Source organism: Eumetopias jubatus, unplaced genomic scaffold, assembly GCF_037043125.1.
Source record: "Eumetopias jubatus isolate StellerSeaLion01/CBP00866 unplaced genomic scaffold, mEumJub1_p1.0 scaffold_14, whole genome shotgun sequence".
NCBI lineage: Eukaryota > Metazoa > Chordata > Mammalia > Carnivora > Otariidae > Eumetopias > Eumetopias jubatus.
The window spans coordinates 57,117,044-57,142,939 of record NW_028274820.1 but is presented as its reverse complement, the minus strand read 5'-3'; the positions used below and the strand labels follow the sequence as shown (position 1 = coordinate 57,142,939).

The 25,896-nt window shown below is 36.2% G+C and overlaps 1 protein-coding gene across 1 annotated transcript in view; it reads right to left on the bottom strand.

The window, feature by feature from the left end:
- Window positions 1–25,896, bottom strand: part of STK31 (serine/threonine kinase 31) — a 79,121-nt gene that overhangs the window by 42,813 nt on the left and 10,412 nt on the right. Inside the window, exons 4-10 of the mRNA XM_028119364.2 lie at window positions 24,214–24,288; window positions 22,389–22,547; window positions 17,589–17,947; window positions 16,540–16,714; window positions 9,823–9,938; window positions 7,269–7,428; window positions 3,559–3,681 (exon numbers count right to left, since the gene is read on the bottom strand). Of these exons, the coding sequence (XP_027975165.2) occupies window positions 3,559–3,681; window positions 7,269–7,428; window positions 9,823–9,938; window positions 16,540–16,714; window positions 17,589–17,947; window positions 22,389–22,547; window positions 24,214–24,288 (1,167 nt within the window). The remainder of the gene's footprint in view (window positions 1–3,558; window positions 3,682–7,268; window positions 7,429–9,822; window positions 9,939–16,539; window positions 16,715–17,588; window positions 17,948–22,388; window positions 22,548–24,213; window positions 24,289–25,896) is intronic.

The following is a 25,896-nucleotide window of genomic DNA, read 5'->3' as shown; positions in this document are numbered from 1 at the left end:
CACACTGTAAAGCAGTAGCACAAAGCAAGAGGCAATGGTTTATACAAGTACAGTACAGGAACCTAGATGAGGCAAAAACTGATAACTGGCACAGAAAAGTTGGCTATCCCCTAAGCATTTCTTTTCTTCCCTTTTCCCCCTGAATACCAGATAGCATTTACACCCAAGGGTAGTAGCCCTTGAAAAAGAGTAGTGGCTGAGGCAGAGGGACTGGGAGGTCCACTGAAGAGTAAGATCATCTAGAAGAAAAGTCTACAGGAAGTAGTTGAGCCCAAAATGTAACCCTAGAAGCTCTGAGAAACAACCTCATCCTATTCCCTAAACCCACCTGAAGTCTTTGAAGTTACATCCCAAGCTTTCATCCCTCCCTAGGACCCCTTTACCACCCTATCCCATACCTACACAACAGTGTAGAACTAAGACAGCTTATAGTTCTCCAAGGCAATATGAGATCTTGGAGGGGAGGTACAGAGGAGGATGAAATGTGTGACCAACAGAACTCTGAATGGAATGTAACAAACGAAGCCACCTTATAAAAAAGGAAGCAAAAGTCAAGAACTCGAAACAAGCATAACAAATACTCTCAACAAAAAGAAAGAATACTGAAAACACAAAGCAAAACCAAGTACTTATAAACAATAACCAGCTGAAGTTATTAGGTATAAAAGAAATAACCTTTGAAATAAAGAACACAAAGCATTCACTATTGCAAAAAGGATACAGCTAGAGAACCATTTAGTGAGCTAGATGGTGAAGTCAGGATTCCTCAGATCCCCCCAAAAAAGACACAGAAAAGGATAAGATAGCAAAAAAATGGATGAACAATTAAAATATGTAGAGGATAGAAGAAATTTAAATGTCCATCTAACAGAAGTCCCAGGATAAGAGAAAAAGTAAAGGGGCAGGGGGAGAAGGGATAATATCTTAAGAAATAAGTATCAAATATTCCCTAGAGTTAAAGAAAGATATAAAATCTCAGACTGAATTGACTCAGATTAAATCTAAACTTTAGTGCAACTTAGGAACAAAGTCAAGAGAAAATACTAAAGTTTCCAGTGGAGAGAAAAGGTCACAGAAAAACAAAAATCAGATTGAGAACAACTATGGGAATAAAAAGACAATGGGTTAATACTGTCAAAAGTTTGAAAGAAAAATGGACTTTGGACCTAATATTTTATAGCCAATGAAACAAATGTTTAAAGTGCTTAAATGCAAGCAATTGTTTAAATGTTTAAATAAGATATCCTGAGACAGGGATGCCTGGGTGGCTCAGCTGGTTAAGTATTTGCCTTCAGCTCAGTCATGATCTCAGGGTCCTGGGATCAAGCCCCACATTGGGCTCCTTGCTCAGGAGGGAGCCTGTTTCCTCCCTCTCCCTCTGCTGCTCCCCCTCTCCCCCTGCTTGTGCGTGCTCTCTGTCAAATATATAAATAACACCTTAAAAAAATAAAAATTAAAAATAAATAGAGGGGAAAAAAGATAAAGCAAATAATAATAAAAAAAAAACAGGTAGAAAAGGAATTTTTAAAGGAAACAATATTTTAACACCATAAAGGAAAAATAAGGTTAAATAAGGGTTAAAAAGAATACAGTTTAAAATACATAACAACCAATAAATACATTAACACCCAACAATACAGCACTGAAATTTTTTTAACAACTTAAAGAACTAGAATATATAACAAAAATACCTCAAAACTGATAAACTGATTAGACCAAAAACTAAGCAAAGATACAGAAGATTAAGGGTTAAAATAATAGCTATAAATCAGGAACTGTACACCAAGAACACCCAGAATGTACTTTCTTTTTTAACTTATAAGAACAGTCATGAACAATCAACCATATACTTTAGGCCACAAAAGAAGTCTCAATAACTGTTGAGGAAATCAGAAATCATGAACTTTAATTTCTTTGACCTCTATTATTGTTAAAGTTAAGTTTTATTTCTTAAGTACTTGAAGAATATAAGTAAATATCAAACTACTTCACCAAAATAGAAGTTCAAAGAATATTCTGGTGACCGAGGGGAACAGTAGAAAGGGAAACAAACCAGATACAGCAAAAAGTCTCTTAAGATTAAACTTTAAGAAGAAAAGAGTTTTTCAAACAATCTCAGTTGCAGGGGCACCTGCGTGGCTCAGTCGTTGGGTGTCTGCCTTCAGCTCAGGTCATGGTCCCAGGGTCCTGGGATCGAGCCCCACATTGGGCTCCTGGCTCAGTGGGGAGCCTGCTTCTCCCTCTCCCACTCCCCCTGCTTGTGTTCCCTCTCTCGCTGTCTCTCTCTCTCTGTCAAATAAATAAATAAAATCTTAAAAAAAAAAAAATCTTGGTTGCAACCCTATGTTTACTAACAGTTCATGAGAAGAAATAAGCCTTTACAGGTTAAAGTAGAAATTGCACTGTAGACAGGTACATTCTTACCACACCACTCCCCTTTTGTATGCACAGGTTACTTCACTATTCTGGAAGAACTTATACTATACATGGTATCATCTAAACTACATCGTCCTCCAGGCAGACAGAAAGAGTGCTCAGATGTCCCTGAATATCCTTTTCTCCAACTCTCTAGCAAACACATTCCCTGCAGTCCAAAATAAGTCAAGGATGCCAACTAGCACAGCCACGACTTAACTTGTTCTAAAGATGCTGACCAAAGCAGTAAAAGTTCAAATATATATAAAAGTAGATGGAGAAGAGGGTTACTGTTTTCAACTGATATGACCATAAAGAAAGTTCAAAGAATATTAATAGAGAAATGAGAACTAAAAGAGTTCAGGAGAGTTGCCAGAGACATCAATATATAAAAATCAACAGTAAAAAAAATAATAAATAAATAAAAATCAACAGTATTCCGCTACACCACCAAAAATAACTAAGAAATGGAAAGTAAGATAATATCCACAAAAGCAACCAAACATATACATAGCTTGGAGTTAAATAAAGAAATGCCAGAGGCTTTTAGAGAAAAACTTTAAACATAATTAAAGGACATTAAAAAAAAGATCTGAATAAGTGAAGAGAAAAATTACGTTAATAGGTGGAATGTTTCATAACACTGCCACATATGCCCATTCACTCCAAATTAAAGTCATTGCTGAGATAACGGGATAAGGCTGAAGACAAGGTTCCATAACATCCTATTGCTATTGTACTCTAGCCCCTGATCCTAGATCAGGACTCCTCTCCTAAACTCTTGACATGTGACCCTACCAGATTTTCTGCCAGAATGCAACAGACAACAGGGACTCACATGCCCGCTACTGCTTCTGCCTCCATTGAGTTTTCCCAGTGAATGTTGCTCTAGCAAGCCTGATGTGTCCGACCATTTTACCTTATTTGCAGGATACACCTATATACATAAACATATTTAATAGACTGAAGTAACACTTCAATTCTATTAAAAAGAAATTAGAGTTCATCGAAGAGAAGAAAAATTTTTGCAGCCATCAGTACTATCTGAAGTCTCAAGGTAAATGCGAATTTCACCTCTCAAATGATAAACATATTTTTTTGATAAACGTATTTTAATGTACATATATCTTTTTAAATTCTAACCTGCAATGTTTTCAAGCGTTTATTAAGAGGTAACTCATCTACTTCCAGAATAAAAACTTCTACTGCCATGTTCAGTTTCTGTTGCACTTCATTTCTTTTGGCAATCAAAATATTTCCTTCACTCTGGAAAAAGAAAACAAATAACCATCATTAATACACCAGGTGGGTTTTTTTTTTTTTACACATTGACCTATGTCAAAAAAAATATTGATGTCTTAAAGTAAAATTTAACATTACATTCTCCAAACACAGTAGTTTTTAAGACAAATATCCCTCTCCTGAAATCACCCAACTCACAAATAAGACATTTAATAATCCTGCTCTAATTTTTCCTATTATATGTACAACACTGAAATTTTTGTTTCTCTTAAGAAAATTATACAAGTTCCTATTATTAATTACACACTAACTCCCTCCTACTCCCGTTCCACCCTCAATTCCTTCATCTACTTATCCTTCAAGATTCAGTTAATCTCCACCATGGTAAAACCTCCAATTTGTCTAAGAGGCTATGTTGGAAATAGGCATATGAGAGAGATCCAAGAACTCTATGCATTATCTCTATTACAGTACTTATCAGTTATATTGAAACTATTTATATGTATATCCCATACCCAAGAGAGAGGATCATGTCTTAAATTTGTGTCTCTGCTACCTATAACAGGTCTGCCACATACACTTAAAACTTGAATTTTAGAATATTCTTTGTTGTGTAAGCTCAACCAGACCATTCTGTAACTATATAGGAAAAAGAAAAGAATCTCTTCACCAAAAATATACATGGCAATCAAGTTAAGGTACTGTGCAAAATACATAAATGAAAATAATAATACTAAGACCTAAATTAAGTTCAATAAGGGAAATAAAATGGTGGGGCACCTGGGTAGCTCAGTCAGTTAAGTGTCCGTCCACCTCTTGATTTAAGCTCAGGTCATGATCTCAGGGTTGTGAGATCAGGCTCTGCACTAGGCATGGCGCCTGCTTAAGGTTCTCTCTCCCTCTCCCTCTGCCCCTCCTCACCCGTTAAAAAAAAAAAAAAAAGGCAACTCTGAGCAGCAGTTATAACTGTTGTTATTCAATTACCCACTCTTCAGTCTATCAAATGAACTTTAGGGCAATGAAGCCTAAAATTAAGTCCTGAAACGTTAGCAGTCAGCAGAAACTAATACCGCTTAAAAAAAAAAAAAATCACAGGGGCACCTGGCTGGCTCAATCTGGACAACATATGACTCTTGATCTCCGGGTCATGAGTTCAAGCTCCACATTAAGTGTAGAGATTAAATGATTTTTTTTTAAAAATCTACTAGAGGGGATCCTGGGTGGCTCAGTTGGTTAAGGGTCTGCCTTCGGCTTAGGTCATGATCCCAGAGTCCTGGGATCAAGCCCCACATCAGGCTCTCTGCTCAGCGGGAAGCCTACCTCTCCCTCTCCCTCTGCCTGCCACTCTGCCTGCTTATGCTCTCTGTCAAATAAATAAAATCTGTTTAAAAAATATTTTTTTGAAGTAGTGTTCCATGATTCAGTGTTTGCGTTTAACACCCAGTGCTCCATGCAACACATGGCCTCCTTAATACCCATCACCGGGCTAACCCATCCCTCCACCCACCTCCCCTTTAAAATCCTCAGTTTGTTTCTCAGAGTCCATAGTCTCTCATGGTTCATCTCCCCCTCCGATTTCCCCCCCTTCATTTTTCCCTTCCTTCTCCTAATGTTCTCCATGCTATTCTTTATGTTCCATAAATATGTGAAACCATACGATAATTTACTTTCTCTGCTTGACTTATTTCACTAGGCATAATCTCCTCCAGTCCCATCCATGTTGATGTGAAAACTGGGTATTCATCCTTTCTGATGGCTGAGTAATATTCCACTGTATATATGAACCACAACTTCTTTATCCATTCATCTGTTGAAGGGCATCTCAGCTCTTTCCACAGTTTGGCTATTGCGGACATTGCTGCTATGAACACTAGGGTGCATATGGCCCTTCTTTTCACTACATCTGTGTCTTTGGGGTAAATACCGAGTAGTGCAACTGCTGGATCATAGGGTAGCTCTGTTTTTAATTTTTTGAGGAACCTCCACACTGTTTTCCAAAGTGGCTGTACCAACTTGCATTCCCACCAACAGTGTAAGAGCGTTCCCCTTTCTCGACAACCTCTCCAACATTTGCTGTTTCTTGCCTTGTCAGCTTTTGCCATTCTAACTGGGGTAAGGTGGTATCTCAATGTGGTTTTGATTTGAATTTCCCTGATAGCCAATGATGAAAAAAATTTACTAGAATACCAAGCCTTGGAGCTATGTTAAGCCTTCTCCCTCTCTGTCCTGAGTCACTTCCCTATGCTCAAACCATAAAAACAACAAAACAAAAATTAAAATGCAGTTCTTTTTCATCTTATTACATGAAAATACATCATGAATTACTTTAATATTTACAATACGGTTTAAATGGAAAGAGAATACACTTCGCAGTCAGACATACCTAGGTTCAAATACCGTATTAACATTTAGCACTATGTAATTTTCAGCAATTTCCTTAAACCCTGTAGGACTCAATTTCCTCATTTATAAAATAAGAGCAAAACTGTCCATTTTAAAAGTATAAGAAAAAGTTTATAAAGTACCTAATAACATTACCTGTGTCTCATATAGATTCAAAACTTACGGCTTCTGTCACTTTTTTCTTACATAATCAGAAGTAATCAGTTAGGGCCTAACATGTAAAATGACACAAATATAATCCCTTCTCCAAATTTAACACTCCTGGCATTTCCAAAGGCCTAGTTATTCTGTTCACTCCTCACTTAGAGTCAGCTAGGTTGCCAAATGAGCAACCTAGGTATGAATAAGGCTTTTGGGGTACAATCCCCAGAGGTAGAAACCACCAATAATTCAATGGGGCAACTCCAAACACAAGTACAGAACTCATACATACTATGGAAAGCTATGATTGTGGTAAGTATCTTTATATGAAAAACAAGGAGTTCTGTTCAGCTCAATATAAACTAAAAATTGTGAGAGGAAATACACTTGCACCTTTGCTAATAAAGATGTCATAGGAAATAATATGTTCTTCATACCCTCCCCTACCCGTTAATAACCACCTCTCAATAATGGGTGGCTTAAATAGCATTTAATAGTAAGGCAGAGTCCAATACTGCAGCATAAAACACACCATTCAGACCCAAAAACAAGATACATTAGCAGGTATCACAGCCACCCTAGCTTATAAGCTTCACCCCCCTCAAAAGCCACCATCTTTTATAGGCATAGCTTCCAAAGTTCCTCAAGGATGGTATGCCCAGTTGCAAGAGCCCCCACCACCAAGTATTTGTAGTTTAAAGTTCCTCAAGTCCAGATATAAATTACCAACTAGGGAGATTTATCTAGTCAACGCTGCCTAGTAACATGACTGAAATACCATTTTACCAAATTACCAAGGGAAAAGAGAAGGAATTGACCAATGGTCGAATGTTCATGCAAAAGGGGAAAAGATTTTGTTAACACTTTATCCACAATCACCATTTATCTATCCTATCTTTTTTTAACAAGGCAATAAAATTAGGAATCAAATTATTAATATGCAGATGCTGTAAAAATTAAATATTTCATACAAAGTATCACTATAATACCTACAATCCTTCTTTCTCAAATGATAGCCCCTTATGATCAACAAATAAAACCATAATAGAGAAAAATTCTTGACCCACCACATTTTCACAAGTTTGTATGTTCTCTTGAGCAAGACTGTATTCTGCCCAAATTCTCTCTAATTCAGGCAAAGAAGCTGGGGTAGTAAAGCACTCTTCATCTAACACTTGCATAGCATCTGAAAGATCATTTCCAAAACGAACACTGATGTTGACACGTCTGTTTAAAAACATAAGCAAAAAGGAAAAGATCAAGAAATTTGTAAGTTGATGTGAGAAAAAGTTGCACTTAAATAATAATAGTCTAAAGTTAAAACATACAACATTGGCTATGAAGAGGTACTTGCTAAAACCTTATATAAAATCATAAATTAACTGGCATAACTTGTAATTAAAAATATATTTGATTCATGGGGCACCTGGGTGGCTCAGTTGGTCAAGCATCTTTTTTTTTTTTTAAGATTTTATTTTATTTATTTATTTTAAAGAGAGGAAGAGAGAGCACAAGAGGAAGTACGGTCAGAGGAAGAAGCAGACTCCCTGCTGAGCAGGGAGCCCGATACGGGACTCGATCCCAGGACTCTGGGATCATGACCTGAGCAGAAGGCAGTTGCTTATTCAACTTAGCCACCCAGGCGCCCAAGTATCCGACTCTTGGTTTAGCTCAGGCCATGATCTCAGGGTCATGGGATGGAGTCTGCTTGAGATTTTCATTCTCCCTCTCCCTCTGCCCCCCTGCTCGTGCTTACACACACTCTCTCTCAAATAAATAAATAAATCTTAAAAATATATATACATTTGAGAAAAAAATCAAATAAAACTTTTATCAAAAAGTTTTACATAGGAGCGCCTGGGTGGCTCAGTCAGTTGGGCATCTGCCTTCGGCTCAGGTCATGATCCCAGGACCCTGAGATCAAGCCCCACATCAGGCTTCCTGCTCAGTGGGGAGCCTACTTCTCCCACTTCCCCAGCCTGTGCTCTCTCTCTGTCAAATAAATAAAAATAAAATCTTAAAAAAGAAAAAAATTTTTACATAAAGGACAACTTCAAAAGTCTGCAGAACTTTAAATGATATCAGATACACCTTCAATGCTGGTATACAGTTAGATTTCTGAATAATTCTTTAAAAACGTTAGACTTAGCCAATCTTGCTTACTAAGACTGCAGGCACATTAGTCCTTATACCCTATTAAGCAGACTAGCATTTGTGGGTTGAAAAAAGGAAAAAAAGCAATTGGAGAAGCAGGCCAGCTAGCAAAACCAACAAGGTCCATCCATATTCTTTTCTCTAGTTTCTAACTAGACTGCCACCATTCTAATAGCACATTATTTCCTCAAAAATGTACTAAAATATATTGGATTATTTTGGTCCTAAGTTTGTCTCATAGCTGTGGCAGTGCAGCTACTTAATTTTTGGTAGTGCATGAAAAGCTGATCAGGCTCTAGAGGGACAAAATTACTCAAACTATCTAGAGGCTTATAAACCAGATGACAACTGATGGATTTATACTGGAGAATATAAATTTCCACTGGACAAAACACCAACACACAGTTTTAATTCAGATGACCATCTTCTTATTGTTTCAAAGTATGTGAGAAAATGAATTACTGATTTAAGTTCTTTGTGTAGCATGAAAAGGGAACTAGGTTGTCTTGAGAACTATTTTTTTTTCCACATTCCAGGAAAGAGTGACAAATTATCCCTAACCAACAATAAGGCCATCATCTATTAATATAATACCTAAATAAATCATATACAGAGTCTGACAAATGCTGAATAAACTCTGCACAAGACTTGCTAAACAATTTCTTCTCTTCTGATTCCATGAAGACTTTTCTTCTGACTGTACGAAAACCACTTTTTTCTTTCAAATCTTTAGTTTTGGTATAAGCCTAAAAATAATACTAAGCAATACAATGGACATAGTAGTTTCCCATAAAACCACTTAGAACTTGTGTTTTTTAATTTCACTCTCATCGATGACTTTAGAACAAAATAACTCCATGTAGTGACAAAGGAATGCTGACACAAACACTATAAAACTTATCTCAGTAGTATTTTTAGTTTCTCTCTTTAGTATCAGGGTGCCTGCGTGGCTCAGTCATTAAGCGTTTGCCTTCGGCTCAGGTCATGATCCTGGGGTCCTGGGATCGAGCCCCACATCTGGCTCCCTGCTTGGCAGGAAGCCTGCTTCTCCCTCTCCTCCCTCCCTACCCTCCCCTGCTTGTGTTCCTGCTTTCTCTCTCTGTCAAATAAATAAATAAAATCTTTAAAAAATAAAAAAAATAAAGATTAAGTGTCAAAGGAAAAATGGTGGACATATAATTTAAACAAAGCATTAACTAATTAACAATTATTTTAAATTATCCTTCTCAAGGTACCCAGGCAGCTCAGTCAGTTAAGCATCCGACTCTTGATTTCAGCTCAGGTCATGATCTCAGGGTTGAGATCGAGCCCCAAGTCAGGCTCTGTGTTCAGCACGGAGTCTGCTTGAGATTCTCTCTCTCTCTCCCCTTTCCCTCTGCCCCTCCCTCTACTCTCTCTCTCAATAAATAAATCTTAAAAATAAATACAAATTAAAATTATCCTTCTCAAAAATATGCTTTTACCTACCTAATTTCTTTCAATATTTCAACCTTAGCTGCCAGATTTTCCATTCTGGTACCTACATGAGTCTTCAGAATGCTTTCTAAATGTTTAGTCAAATCCATGGTAGTCGCTTTCTCTTGCTGCAACAAAAATCAAGCACATCCTAGTGAATCTCAAACAAGAAACTATATTTCTACTGTCACTTAAATGATTTTAAGGCATAACCAAAATTTTAAAGGTTAAAAAATATTGGGGTACCTGGCTGGCTCAGTTGGTGAAACATGCAATCTTGATCTCAGGGTCATGGGTTTGAGCCCGATGTTGGGCATAGAGATTACTTTAAAAAAACTGGGGGGCGTCTAGGTGGTTCAGTCAGTTAAGTGTCCGACTCTTGGTTTTGGCTCAGGTAATGATCTCAGGGTCATGAGATCGAGCTCCACACTGGACTCCATGCTCAGTGTGAAGTCTGTTTGAGATTCTTTCTCTCCCCCACCCGACTCATGCTCTCTCACTCCTGCTTTAAAATAAATAAATAAATAAATCCTTTAAAAAAGTTTTTTTTTTTAAATGTTTAAACCACAGGACAACTGATTTCCCTACTGATTGGGATCTGAAAAAGATAATCTATTCCAGTCTTCTGCCTTCACACAGATTACAGACTCATCTTTCATTCTAATAAAAAGCCAAAGAGAAACAAATTCCACATATTTTATGTCTTAATACTTAAATTTTAAAAAGATAAAAGATCCCTAGAGACACCAAAAGATTATCAATGACTATTTTTTGAAAAAGTCCTGTGTCATTTTACATTACAAAATAATCAAAAACATCACTTCTTTGACCTAAGCTAGATTAAGCTCCCTGATTCTGAGTGGTATCTTAAATACGAGTCTACCATGATTATCTAAAATAATGTATAGAGCAGTAATATGAATAAAGACCTAGCAGTTTTAGTCTAATTATACTCCAAACCAGATATTACATAAACATAGAAATTTTACGCAGTATTTGAACAGCATGCTCCTTAGTCCTCACATTCTCTCCAATTCTTCAGTTAAATAAAAAGAGAGAACCAGAATATACTGAATGCTTATGCTTATTACTAGTATGCTACACTCAGGTATGTTCATGCCCTTCTGCTCCCTTTTGTTGAGTAGGATGACCATGAAGAATCAGTTATGTTTGTTCTCAATTCTGTTTATAGCCACTGGAATTGTTATTATAATTACTCCAAAATTACATAAATCTAAGAAATTAAATAAATCTAAGAAGAAAATACATAAATCTAAGAGTGGGAAAATAAAAAGTTGTTAAATCTTTGAAAATGTACTTAATGTTTCACAAAGACATTAAACAAATCTTTAATACAAATTACTAATGAACTGTATGTGAAAGAGAACTATAAAATACTGAGGAAAAGAATCATTTAGATCTAAAAGAATTGTGAAATTAAGCTGGTTCTCAAATATCTTGAGCTTATTATTAGTCCACTTGTATAAAAAAAACACCAACCCTGGAAATCAGATGAAAACAATGAGTATGGTTTTTAAGACAAAGAACAAATAAGACAAACAGAAAAGATGGCAAATTCAAACCCAACCACATCAATAATTACAGTAAATGAAAATTAGCTTAACACTCCAATTAAAAGATAGGAGATTATAAATCTGGATGAAAAAGCTCAGGTTCAACTATATGTTGCTCTTCAGACACACTTATTAGATAAAAAGAGACAGATAAAAATTAATGGATGGAAAAGATATACTATGCAAACATGGCTATGTTAACATCAGGCAATGTGGACTTCAATACAGGGAGCATTCCCAGCAATAAAAAGGGATATTCCATAAAAATGATTCATCAGGAAGACACTATTCTAAATGTGTATGCAACTAATAACAAAGTTTCAAACTCACAAAGTAAAACTTAACAGAAAAAAAGGAAGAAACAGACAAAACCACAAAAATATCTGGAGATTTCAACACTCTTCTCTGGGTACTGATAGAACAAGTAGACGGAAAAATCAGTCTGGATACAAAAGACTTCAACAACACTATCAGCTAATTTGATTTGATTTAGAGAATATTCCACCACACAACTGTAGAATATGCATAATTTTTTAAAGTACATGGAACACTTCCAAAAACAAATCATATGCTGAGTAATAAAGCAAATCACAATAAAAGAACTGAAACCACAGAAAGTATGCTAATATCAGGAGATTAACTAAAACTCAGTAACAAAAATATACTGGGGGAGGGGCGCCTCGGTGGCTCAGTCATTAGCCATCTGCCTTTGGCTCAGGTTGTGATCCCGGGGTCCTGGGATCGAGCCCCACGTCAGGCTCCCTGCTCAGCGGGAAGCCTGCTTCTCCCTCTCCCACTCCCCCTGCTTGTGTTCCCTCTCTCTCCCTCACTGTGTCTCTCTCTGTCAAATAAATAAATAAAATCTTTAAAAAATATATATATACTGGGGGAAAAAAAATCTCCAAATATGTGAAAATTAGATAATATGCTTCTAAATAATTCATGATTCAAAAAAAAATCACAGAATTCTAAAAATATGTTTAATCAATAAAAACAAAGTATCAAAATCTGTGGGCTACAGATAAGGAAGTACTTAAAAGGAAGTATCTTTAAATGTTATAAGGAACATGGGCACCTGGGTGGCTCAGTTGGTTAAGCGACTGCCTTTGGCTCAGGTCATGATCCTGCAGTCCCAGGATCGAGTCCCACATTGGGCTCCCTACTCAGCAGGGAGTCTGCCTCTCCCTCTGACCCTCTTCCCTCTCATGCTCTCTATCTCTCATTCTCTCTCTCAAATAAATAAAATCTTTAAAAAAAAATAAATGTTATAAGGAACAAAAGATTAAAAACGATAATATGAATTTCCATCTAAAGAAGATAAAAGGGCAAATTAAAGAGGAAGGAAGGCAATTATAAAGTAAAAAAATCAATTAATTAAGTAAGAAAGAAAGAAATTTTAAAAACCAACAGATACAGAAATCAGTACTTTTTGAAAACATTAAGATCTTCAGGTTTCTGGTCCAGCATGTAAAAAGCCTGGAAGTCACTCTAACATCCTATCAACAAGTAAAAAGCTAAACAAACTGAAAAATCAACAAGCCTTCTTAGATCTTTAAGAAAGATGAGGTCACAGGGCAAACTGCTGCCCTCAAAACTGGAGAGACAGACAGGAAAATAAAAACCATTCACAACTTATATGGAACAGCAACCTCTGAGGGAACCAGCTGGAGTAGGTAAACCTCAACTTCAAATGACAATTGCTGAAGACTCAGCGTGAACAACTCAGAGTTAAAAACTCCAGGCAGACCCAGTCATCAGGATGCCTCCACTTTTACCCCCAGGATCTCTACCACGTTCTCACAGTATAAATATAAGAGAAAAATCCTCTCAAGCTTCCAAAAGGGAAAGGGGAAAAGGTAGCATTTTACGCTACAGTATTCTGTTCTTAACAAGATCTGCCCTCAGGGAAACTTTTTTTTTTAAGTTTTTATTTATTTATTTGACAGAGAGAGAGAGATGGCGCATGCACATAAGCAGGGTGAGTGAGAAAGGGAGAATATACACTAAAAGACAAAAAACACAGAGGAAGAGACAAAGCAAGAATCAGAATCAGACCCAGACATGGCATGGATAGATGCTCAACTGTCAAGACCAGAAATTTTAAACATGGTATGATTAATATGCTAAGGGCTCTAGTACTTAATTAGACAGAATGCAAGAATAGATGGGCAATGAAAGCAGAGAGATGGAAATTCTAATAAAGAAGCAGAAATACTAGAGATCAAAAACACTAGAGCAGAAATGAACAATTCTGATGCACTTATCAGTAGACTGGATGTGGCTGAGGAAAGAATCTCTGTAATCCAAGATACATGAATGCTATGTGTTCACAAAAAGACCTATACAAAAATATTCACAATGGCTTTATTCATAACAACTAAAAACTAGAACACCCTAAATACAAACTGTGGTATATTGCTACAATGGAATACTACTCCATAATAAAAATGAACTTTTTTTTTAAAGATTTTATTTATTTATTTGAGACAGTGAGATAGCAAGAGCAGGAACACAAGCAGGGGGACTGGGAGAGGGAGAAGCAGGCTTCCCGCTGAGCAGGGGCCCAATGTGGGGCTCGATCCCAGGACCCTGGGATCATGACCTGAGCCGAAGGCAGCCGCTTAACCGACTGAGCCACCCAGGCGCCCCAAAAATGAACAAACTTCTAATATACACAACATAGATAAATCTCACAACCATTATGTTCAGTGAATGAAACCAGATCCAAAAGAATACATATCAGAGGATTACATTTTTATGAAGTACAGGATCAAGAAAAATAAACTATGGTGATATAAATCAGAATAGTGGTTGTCTTGAGTGGGAGGAAGAGAGGTTAGACTGTAAGGAGGCACCAAGGAACTTTCTGAAGTGGAACTGAACATTTTATACCTTGAGTAGGTACAGTAGATGTACTGTAATCCATTTATACTTTTTGATGGAAGAGGACAGGGGAACACGCCCAGAGAAAAAAAATAAAAGGCAGGTGACTAATCTCCCTATCAACTAGACCTCTAAAGAAACAGACTATTTTCTAAGAAGAGACCTTATCTCTGAAATGCCCTTCCTTAGTAGGATATCTCCAGATAAAAAGTTAGTTATGGGGCACCTGGGTGGCTCAGTCGGTTAAGTATACAGACTCTTGATTTCGGCTCAGGACATGATATTAATAAATATCAGACTTGTGAGACAGAGCTCAGTGCTCAGCAGAGAGTCTTCTTGGATTCTCTCCCTCTCCCTCTGCCCCTCCCCCTCCCCAGCCTCGAGCACGTGCTCTCTCTAAAATAAATAAACAAATCTTTAAAAATAAAAATAAAAGGTTATAATGGACAGAACCCAAGATTTATGGATTTATGAGGCAGAGCTCCCTGGAAAATGCCACATATGGATTTAAAGGTTGAAAATTGAGTTCAATTACCAATGGTCAATGAATTCATCAATCAGACCTAATGAAACGGTCATTTAAAAAAAAAAAACCCTCCAAATAATTAGGTTTTAGGGAGCTTCCAAATTGGTGAACAAACCCATACTGGTAGAGTGGTAGGCTAAATACCCGCAGCTTCCCTACTCTACCTTTCACCCCCATCATAACTTCCTCTATGCATCTCTTCCTTTTATTTGGTTGTTCCTGAGTTATATCCTTTATAATAAAACTGTAATCATAAGTATAGCACTTTTCTGAGTTCTATGAGTTGTTTGTAAATTATTGAACAGGGGAGTAGGGATCACAGGAACTCTCAAATTTACAGGCAGAAGTGTAGGTAGCCTGGGAACCTGACTGTGGCTGGTATCTGAAGTGGAAGAAGTCTTATGGGACTGAGCCCTTAACTTGTGGGGTCTGTGCCAACTGCTGGGTATTTAGTATCACAAATGAATGGCAGGACATCCAGTTGGTGATGGTGAATTGGAGACAGTGTTAGGATGGCACATTTAGTATAAGAAAACACTTACACATTTGAAAAATACACAATATTCTTGGGGTAGAAAAAAATGCCCTGAATCTGAGCAAACCTTGAGACCTAACTACCATAAAAGGAAATACATGCAGAAAAGGAGACTCTTAAGCAACACAAGGATGCAGATTAAGCAATTTAAGAGACTATCATACAAAATGCAAGGCACAGGCCTAAACTAGGATCCCCACTGGAAGAAGCTAAGGGACATTCATAGAACCACCCAGGAAATCTGAACACTGGATATTAAAAGATATTAAGGAATTACTGTTAATTTTTAAGTATGTACAGTATTACGGTTGTCTTTTTCAAAGTTATTCTCTACCAGAGGCACACACTAAAACATATACAGTAGAATATTATGAATGGGATTTGTTTTAAAATAACTCTGGGCCACCCAGGTGGCTGAGTTGGTTAAGTATGTGCCTTCAGCTCAGATCATGATCCCAAGGTCCTGGAATCGAGCTCTGCGTCAGGCTCCCTGCTCAGTTGGGGAATCTGCTTCTCCCTCTCCCTATGCCCCTGCTCATGCTCTCTCTCTCTCTCACTCTCTCTCAAATAAATTTAAAAAATCTTTAAAAATAAATAAATAAATAAATAAAATAAAGTAACTCAGGAGGTATAGCTTTTTTTGAAAAGACTGCCCATGTGTCTAATAATGTAAAAACCGGGTGATGAATACATAAGGTTAATTATTCAACTCTCTCTCCTTCTGGAATGTTTGAAATATCCCACAGTTAAAAGTTTTTAAAAAAACATAAAAGGAGGGGCGCCTGGGTGGCACAGTCGTTAAGCCTTCGGCTCAGGTCATGATCCCGAGGTCCTGGGATCGAGCCCCGCATCAGGCTCCCTGCTCAGCAGGAAGCCTGCTTCTCCCTCTCCCACTCTCTCTGCTTGTGTCCCCTCTCTCGCTGTGTCTCCCTCTCTGTCAAATAAATAAATAAAATCTTTAAAAAAAAAGAACATAAAAGGAAATATAAATGAATCACTAATTTTTCAAACACTCAATGAAATCCAAAGATGATTAGTTTGGAGTGTAAGAAAAAACTTCATCTGTAAACAAATATAAAGAAAAGAGAGAATGAGAGAGGAGGAGAGAAAGGGAAGAAAACAAAAAGTGACAGCAAATTAAACAAAGAAGAGCAGATGAGTATACAGATTACCCAGTCATTCTTTACCTTACACCAGTGAACATATCATACCTGCAGCTCCTGGGCAGTCTGTTCTACTTTGGATTCTAGAACTTTATAACTTTCAAGAAGAACCTCCTTCTCTGTTTTAAGCCTTTCATTTTCTTCAATCAGCTTCTGGTCCTGCTTAATTTTTGCCAGGCTGACATTAGACCCTAAATTAAAGTCTCCAACAGCCAAATTTTCCCTATTAAAAACAAATTCACTCATTTTAAAAACCAAACTGTCTAAGGCTGACAGAGATCATAAAGCTGAACTAAATCATCTTGAGCTTTTTATACCATAATATATATTAAGCTAACTTCAAAAACAATGCTGCCAACACTCAAATATATGCCAGCTTGTAGCAATATCAACTCTAGCAAATACAGTAAAAAGCATTCTTTATCAGTTTCTTCCAATTTCTCCTCCCCATCAACCCCACTCCATTTTACAGTTTTTTTCTAAGATCCCAAAAACAGCTACATAACCCAAGACATGGAATCATGGCCTGGATCATGATACAGAAGTTTATAAATCGTTTGGTACTTAGAAACATTAAACATGGCTTTCAGCTTCAAATTTATAATTCAAGATCGTCTAAAAAGTGAATTCCCTTTGTAATAATCAAATTCCATCATAACAAGTTATCACAGGAAGAACAAAGAGTTTCTCTTTTGTTAAAAAGGAAAGGTAATGCCCTAAAAGTCATTAAAATATTCTTAAAGCCATAGGAAAACTTCAAAGTTTATCTGAAATTTTGGCTTTGCCTAAATAATTCAGATTTAGGGGTATATTTTTATTTTTGATAAACATATTCCAAAGAATTAATATGAAGAGCTAGTATGTGAACTTTAAACAACTGAGGCATGATTTTTCTTTCAAAATGGCTTTTAATAAAAATGTTCCTGCAAAAGCAGACAGAAATACATGTTTGAGAAAAATAGAAATGAGTACCATCCCTCAAAATCACTGACATAGATAAAAGACTCCAAAAACATAAGCCTTGACTTCTACTATGACAAGAGCTTCTACCATGAATTAGAAACTAGTTAAGATTAAAAACCCCGTGACAGTCTTACTTTGGAAATGTCACATGATTTCCTGCATCATTTTCATTCTTCAGATCAAGAGTCATCCTCCCACTTAAGCGCCCCTTTGGCCGGGTGAAGGCTGACTGGTTTGATCTATGCCCCCATGAGGGAATGGGGCTTTTGAGGTTCCTGAGGACAAGCTGACCAGGATCTGATTTTTTTTCCTCACAAGTGTTAGTGCTGGAAGTGAGTTTGCATTTTTCTGCAAATCCTTTTTTAGCCACCTCCTCGCCTATATCCACACTGCCATACTCAGCCTGAGCAATAACTGTTCCATCTTGATAGGTTGCTTTAATTCTCATTTTTATCTCCTTTTCAAAAATCAAGCTCCCCAAAAAGGTTCTGCCCTAAGAAAGACAGGGAAGGAAAAAAGTTGTAAACCAACTACACCAACATGTTTTTCTTCACTTTATTTTGTTTCTACCCAGTTTTTCAAACAATCATACTTCTTCATTCTGAAAACTCTATAAAAGTACTCTTACCTTGTTATTGGCTATATGCAAATATACTTCTCCATTTGTATGAATATATTCTAATTATACATTTAGAGGAGAAATCTTCCTTTCCAGAAGTAGAGTTAATACCTGTATAGGCAGCCATATTTATAAATTTTAAAATGTGTACCAATTAAACACCCTAGAATAATTGTTTTAAACCAAGCAGATGGTGTTGACCATTTTGGTCCCAATGAAATGAAATGGTGTCCTGAGGAGTACAGCACATAAAAATGAAATCTAGTATCTAGAAAAGGCACTCAAATTCAACAAAACTTTAAAAATAGTTTTACAAGGGCACTGGGGTGGCTCAGTCAGTTAAGTGTCTGCCCTTGGCTCAGGTCATGATCTCAGGGTCCTGGGATGGAGCCTTGCAACAGCTCCTTGCTCAGTGGGGAGCCTGCTTCTCCCTCTCCCTCTGCCCTTCCCCAACCCCTGCTTGTGCTCACTCTCTCTCAAAAAAAATGAATAAAAAATCTTTAATAAATTAATTAATAAAATAAAACAAAATACATAGAATTACAAAGAAAATTTTTTCACTGTGATACATTTTAACCCCAAGTTAAGAACCCCTGGACCTAGAAGGGTGCATCCGAAAGGGCAGAAGGTGGTAAACGGTAAATGCTCATCATTAACCATCCCAAAAAAAAAAATTTTAATCCACAAACCAAAATGACAAAGTATTTTAAGTTTACAAAAACACGGGCTTTGTAAATCTTTCAAATCATAAAATTTTTAAATACACATCCTGAGAGGCTTGAATTTACCAAGAATACCAATATAGATAGCAAAGATGGTTCAGAAGGCATCACCAACAAATGAGATCAAGCAAACAAAGCTAACCAACTCAAAATATGGTTCACAGAAATATGTCAGATTAAGATTTCAATCAATCAGAATGTGATTTTGGGTTAACCTCTTTCGTACAAAAACCCTCGGTTTCAACTGATGTAACAATGTTGGGGTTCAGGAGCAAACGGTCAAGAAAGAATTTTTGAGATGTCTTCTCAAAAGGTGGTTTTATCAAAGCACGGGACAAGATCCATGGGCAAAAAGAGCTGCACTGGGGTCATGAGGAGTGGCCCATTATATACTTTCAAAATGGGAGGAGGTCAGGGAAAGCTTAAGTCTCTAAGGAATTTGGAAGCAAGGTTTAGAGGACATTGAGGGGCTAGCTGTTGTTAGGAAAAGGTCATTTGCTACTGTCTAGTAAAATCTTAGTCATGAGACCCTTCAGATGTCTATCAGTGGGCCAAAGCTTGGAGGATGACTGCTAACATATATCTTGCGGGGAAGGGGTGGGTAGAGATAAAGGAAGTTTCCAAAGGAATTTTTACATGTTAAAGGAGACTTGCAGGATTTCGGAGGTCAGGCTAATGTTAAGCTAAGGTTGCCTTTTGCTACTAGCAAAGTTTTAACATGGAGGCAGCTGAGTTCCTAGAGGAAGGACACTCTGCCTGTCTCAAGGACTTGTCAATGGCTGTAAATTTTAAGGAAATTTAATTTTTTTTCTTTTGCCTTTGTTCACATCATCACCTTTATGCTGAAAGTCTATCTAAAATCAAGTACAACTTTCTACTCCTAACCAATGTTAATGGAAGTGACAGTGTCTGAAAATTATTGCTGGAATATGTAAAATTCTTAATTTCAAGAAACTCTGTCTTTGGGCAACATATGGATTTAAATGGAAATAATCTACTTTCTACAAGAGTTCTAATTACCTAAAGCTGAATGCTCTAAAGGTATACTACTCCTTGTTTAAAATATGTTATGCAAAAATCTGATTTTTAGACTTTTCCCTGAAGTCAAATTCCATTTAGTTATGGTTGCCAATCACATTTAGTTGTTCAACAAAATTCTCCCTGAATTATACATAATCACAAAGACAGAACCCTAAACTTGGAATAAATTCTAAGTTCTCCTAAATTCTAACAAAAAGAATGACCAAGTAGATGATACATGGGTTTTTTAATATTATACTTTACCATAAAAATATATATTCTACATATTTTTTTAAATGTCAAATATTTAATTTTTATAGTGAGAAATGTGTTATAGTTCCCATTAAATCTTGCATGCCGGAAAGAGAGATCTATTTATTTATTTTTAAAACATAGTTAGGTATTTAAAAGGCATAAATAAGATTTATCTTTTAAATAAATCTAGTCATTGTTTTAGAACAGAGCTTTCAATGATTAAAAAAGGATGATGTCATTTTTCTAAGACATATCTCATTGTGTTTCCCAAACTGGTAAGCTTTATTCAAAACCAAGAAAGCATCACTTGCTTTCTATTTTAATTTACCTAATCTTGTCTGGATATATTAGAAAACAGGCTAAAAAGCCTTTAATCTTTTAAACCCAAATTCCAATCTCTAGCTCTCATTCCCTGATTCTACATAAAATTTTCAAAATAAGGAAGGCATTTAGGGCATAAATCTTCATGTGATCTTCAGCATTTGTAACCACTATTCTGAGTATTAATTTCAACTGTGTTATAACATGGGTATGAAAGTGTTGGTTTAAAACGTACTGAGGGTATTTTAGTGCCTAGGTCACCCTCTGGAAGGGTCTCTCCTCTCTCTCTCTCTCTCTTTTAAACTAAATCCCTACTATTCATTCATTTGTTCAAATGCTAGATAAACTGGATGCTCGTCTAACACCTAACAGGCAAGATCAAGGAGATCAGGCACAGAAAAATGAATAAAATATTATCTCTACTAAGACAGTCTCATCTCACAAGCTCACTATCTTGTTGGGGAAGGAAAAATGCAATTCTATATATCTTATTCACTGAATGAAACAGCTACAGGGGAATGGATGGTGGGTATTAGCAAAGACTTTACATAGGAAATTATATTTGAGCCTTGAGCTGAGAATTAATGGCTAAACATGGGGTTCCTAAGCAGAGACATTCAAGAGTAACTATTTTCTTCCAGAAAACATTCAGTTTGCTAATAGTCTTTTTACCGAACATAAGCATGCAAATACAAATAATACCACCTGTAAAGAATCTATGAAGCACACAAAACATTCCCAATAATTAAAGTTTACTCCTCAGTTCCAAAACTAACTTTTAAAAATGACCTTTTATTCTTGATTCATATTTGTTTTAATCAACATAAATTTTATATCGCCTTACCATGAGAACAGCAACAGACTTGAGTTCTAGCTCTCACCCAGCCACAATTAGCTTCATGACTTTAAATATTAGTCATGTAATTGTTCTAGACCAAATTTCTTTATAAAATAACAAGGTGAGAGCAGAGGAATTCTAAGGTCAGTAAATGTAAGATTCTAGGGTTCTAGGCATATAAGAAATTCAAAACAAGCCCCTACCTTGGTCAAAACATCTAGATTAAAGGGAAACATAAAAAACTTCAGATTTTAAACCAGAAATTTAGGGGTGTAATTTTACAATAATATCTATGTACTTCTGAAAGTCTGAGTTCCAAGTACAGAAATGTTTCTTATAAGTAACTATACTGCAGACAAAACTATGCCCAACAACCTCCAAGGTTCTCAAAACAAAACAGAAAAAAAGAGGCAAAGAGGTTTCTGAATTTTACTATTCCACATAAGTCATATGAGCTGCTAAATAAAAAAATGCAAATCTGATTACTTAGCAATAATATCTCAACAGCATTAACACACACCAAAAGAACATCATTATTGCACAGGAGATTTAAAAGGAGGTAGAATTCCCATAAGACTACCCCTGAAATTATCAGATGGCTGCCAGAATTAGGTTACTAACCCAAACTTTAATGGAAATTGATACAAACTAGAATCTATGGATACAAACTAGAATCTAGATAGAACATCATTGAAAAGTACACCAAACAGTATGAACCCTTGCCAAAATGATAAAAATCTGATTAATTCACAACTCTACTAATTTCAGTTTTGTGATATTTATGGCCAGGGCTAGGTTAAAGATCACTTTTATGTAATAAATACTGCCTCAAAAACAAGTCTCCATTATAAAAGACTCAAGCTTTCACATGAGAAGAAACTATTTACACTTATTATGTAAATATATAAGCATATACAACTCTGATCATCACGAATGTTTACCTAGCAAAGATGAGTACAAATAATTGCTTTTGAATCATTATATAATTCATATTTTAAATTACATAATTACTTTCAATTATTCTATAATTTGTATTTTTCACTAATTTATACAGGCTTTTATATTAAAGAAAATCAGCAGAATTTAACTACATTTATATTTTGTGTCAAATACATAGCTTTACTTCCATTAACAAAAATATTTAAAATCTGTGACTTGCCTGATCAAACTGGGTAACTTCTTGGCCAGAAGGAATCTGTAGTCCCCAAAGTCTGTATTTTTTGGCAACACTAGAAAATTGCAGATCCAAAGGAATCTCAACTATATCGGATCGATTTAGAATTTCGGTATTTCCATAGTCAATGTATCTCACCAGACACTGGGAAAAAATGAGACAAATACTAACACGGAACTTAGATTAAACGTCTCCAAAGAAACCATCAATTTGCTGCTTTCTGTTAATTACCTGTAATTACCTCAGGGCATTTTACCTCAAATTGATAAAATGTATTTAGAAATAAGACCTCCAACAATATCTTCAAAATAAAGAAAATCCATGGTCCATGAGATCTTAGTAATCTCTCTTTGGTACTAGTTAACTAATAGTATTAGTTACTTATACTATTTCCAACAGTACCATTTCTCATTATGGTTATTTTTTTCTTAAACAGCTAGTTTTAAATAAACATAAATCTATGAAGCTTATGGCTTCTATCTCAAATGTTAAAATCAATTAACATTCCAAAATTCAAGTTGGAAACAGTAAAACATGAAAAGAAAGGCAAAATTATCAAACTTCCTTGGGTAAAATTAAACCCATCCCAGGTGTTTGACCTAGGAAATGTATCAAAGTCACCCTCACATCCAGCTCAACATTTAGAAAGTAAAAAAGAAAAGGAGTTTATCACAAGGTCAAAAGCCATCTTGCCCCTGAATTTAAAAAAGTTAAGGCCAAGGCAAAAGCAAACACAATATATCATCTCTAGTTGTCAAATTGTGAGGAAAACATCTAATTAGAAAGGTCTATTTCACTAAGATAAACCATTACCTTGGACAGTAATAAATCATGAAATTTTTCTTAAAAAGTTATTCTGAGCATTACTCAAATTGTTTCATCTTATCATCTCCTTATTACACTAAGAAAAATATCTATAAAATATATACACATGAGAAAATATTTTAAGTCCAGTAAAGCAGATACAGGAAAAAAACAGTAAAGGAAAGCTTACGGAGATGCTTTTACACAGCCTGCAATATGCAATTGCCACCAGCTATTCAGAATCTCATCTCCACAAATCCCCTTAAAAGCTCCCTCAAGTTCGTAATGTAAAAACTCAAATAGCTAAACACAAAGAAAATTCATCACATTTAACCAAAGCATTAAAAGCAAGTCAATCGTCATTAACAATATGCAAATCAACTAAGCAAAAGATAAAAAGAACTTCTTAAGGACACATCAAATGTTCTTTTCTTACTCAATCTTAGTAGATGAACTTTTTTTTAAAGTTATTTAGCAAGAACCAAGCATGATGATTAAGAACCATTGGTCAGTAGGGGCGCCTGGGTGGCTCAGTCAGTTAAGCGGCTGCCTTGGGCTCAGGTCACGATCCCAGGGTCCTAGGATCGAGCCCCGCGTAAGGCTCCCTGCTCAGTGGAGAGTAGGCTTCTCCCTCTCCCTCTGCCTGCCTCTCTGCCTACTTCTGCTCTCTGTCAAATAAATAAATAAAATCTTTAAAAAAAAAAAAACTGGTCAGCAAACATAATCTACAAATTATGTAATCTACTCTTGGACAATCTTCGGTGATTATATGACAACTTAAATTCAGAAGAATATTCCTGAATCTGACCTGGATTTTTTTAAGCAATTCATTTCTTTTCTGTTCACTAGGGCAAAAAAAAACATGTTTAATTAATTTATAAGTTCAACTGAACCAGATCTTATTACTACTATGTATAAGCAATGAAGGGCTAAATAAGCATCAAATTTTGGAGCCAAAATAATCATTACTCAGGCAAAAAAAAAAAAACTGAACACTTGTTCCTGCCTTTTCATCACTGATGATTTTCAGTACTTTGCATCTGTACCAACATTTATCTTCAGAAAATAATCCACCATAAATCTATAAAGAGAAAAATAAAGTAAAATTATTTAGCATTTTAATGATTCAAAGCTTGCTAAGTAGATCAGAATAATGGTTAGCATTTATTAAGCACTTACTGTCGGGCAAGAAGCACTTTATATATAATAACTTATTTTATTCTCACAGCCATAGGAGGTAGGTACATTGTGTTCACCATTATATGCCCAAAGTCATAAGCCAGTAAGCAACAGAACCAGGATTCAAAGTCAGGCAATCTGACTCCAGAGTCCATAATGCAATTCTGCTTCCCCGCCCCCCCAAAAAAGAGGAAAGACATAAAAACAAAATTCAAAAAAAAGCAGTCTTAAAATCATGCTGTTTTAATGTCTAAAGACATAAATGGTACAATTAATTATTCTTAAAATATAAACATGCCAAGTACATTGCCACTTAAGTCTAATTCTCAACCATTGGGATCCATGTGTCCTACCAGCCAAGAAAGATTTTTATACTTTTTACTTTATATAGAAAGACTCTAGTGCTATTGAATTGATAAAACTAGATAATATCCTTAATACTGAATTTTCATTTAAGTTTATATTTTAATTATGTTTAATTTCAAAAACAAAGGAAAATTTACATACTTATGTCAATTTCTCAACCTCAGCACTATTGACATTTTGGGACAGGATAATTCTTTGGCAGAGAAATGGGGCAGGGGCTCTCTCTGTCCTGTGCACTATAGGATAGTTAGCAGCATCCCCCTTGGCCTCTACCTAAATGCCAGTAGCACCCGCTCCAGTTGTGGCAACCAAAAATGTCTCCAAACATTGCCAAATATCACCAGGGGGTGAGTGTGGGGGATACAAAATCACCCTAGGTTGATAACCACTTTAAATCATACATTCTCAATGGGGTAACTCTTATTCCCAAGGAGTAAAAACTGGTTCAGGGGTGGGGGGTGCCTTCAGTATTACAATGGTTTGTATCCCTTCAAAGTTGACAACTTACACCTGACAACATAAACAGATATACAGTATGTCTGTGGTGTAAATATGTCTTGAGGGGAGGAGAACCATTAGGGAAAAAATGCCTTAGAAGGTCATAATGAGGGGCACCTGGGGGTTCAGTCGTTAAGGGTCTGCCTTCAGCTCAGGTCATGATCCCAGGGCCCTGGGATCGAGCCCCACATCGGGCTCCCTGCTCGTTGAGAAGTTTGCTTCTCCCTGTCCCACTCCCCCTGCTTGTGTTCCTGCTCTCGCTATCTCTCTCTCTGTCAAATAAATAAATAAAATCTTTTAAAAAGAAAAAAAAGGGCATCATGAAAGGCTGAGGAACACTGATTTAAGTGAAGTATAAAAAATTACTTTTAGATGTATCACTCTGAGGTAGGACAAATTCAGAAATTCTGAAGCAAAAGACATATACATATTAAAATATAAAAATTCTCAACTCCCCAAAGCTACAAAGTACAAATCAATTCAGACAAAATGGATATCTAACAAAGCAAATGTTACAAAGGATAGGTGTGTTCAATTAGCACTTAACTCTGGTTCCCTCAGCTAACACTCACCAACTGGCAGTCAAGAATGGGCACAAATGGCATGGTACACTCTCCCAACCATCTAACTACATTTTTCAGCAAGC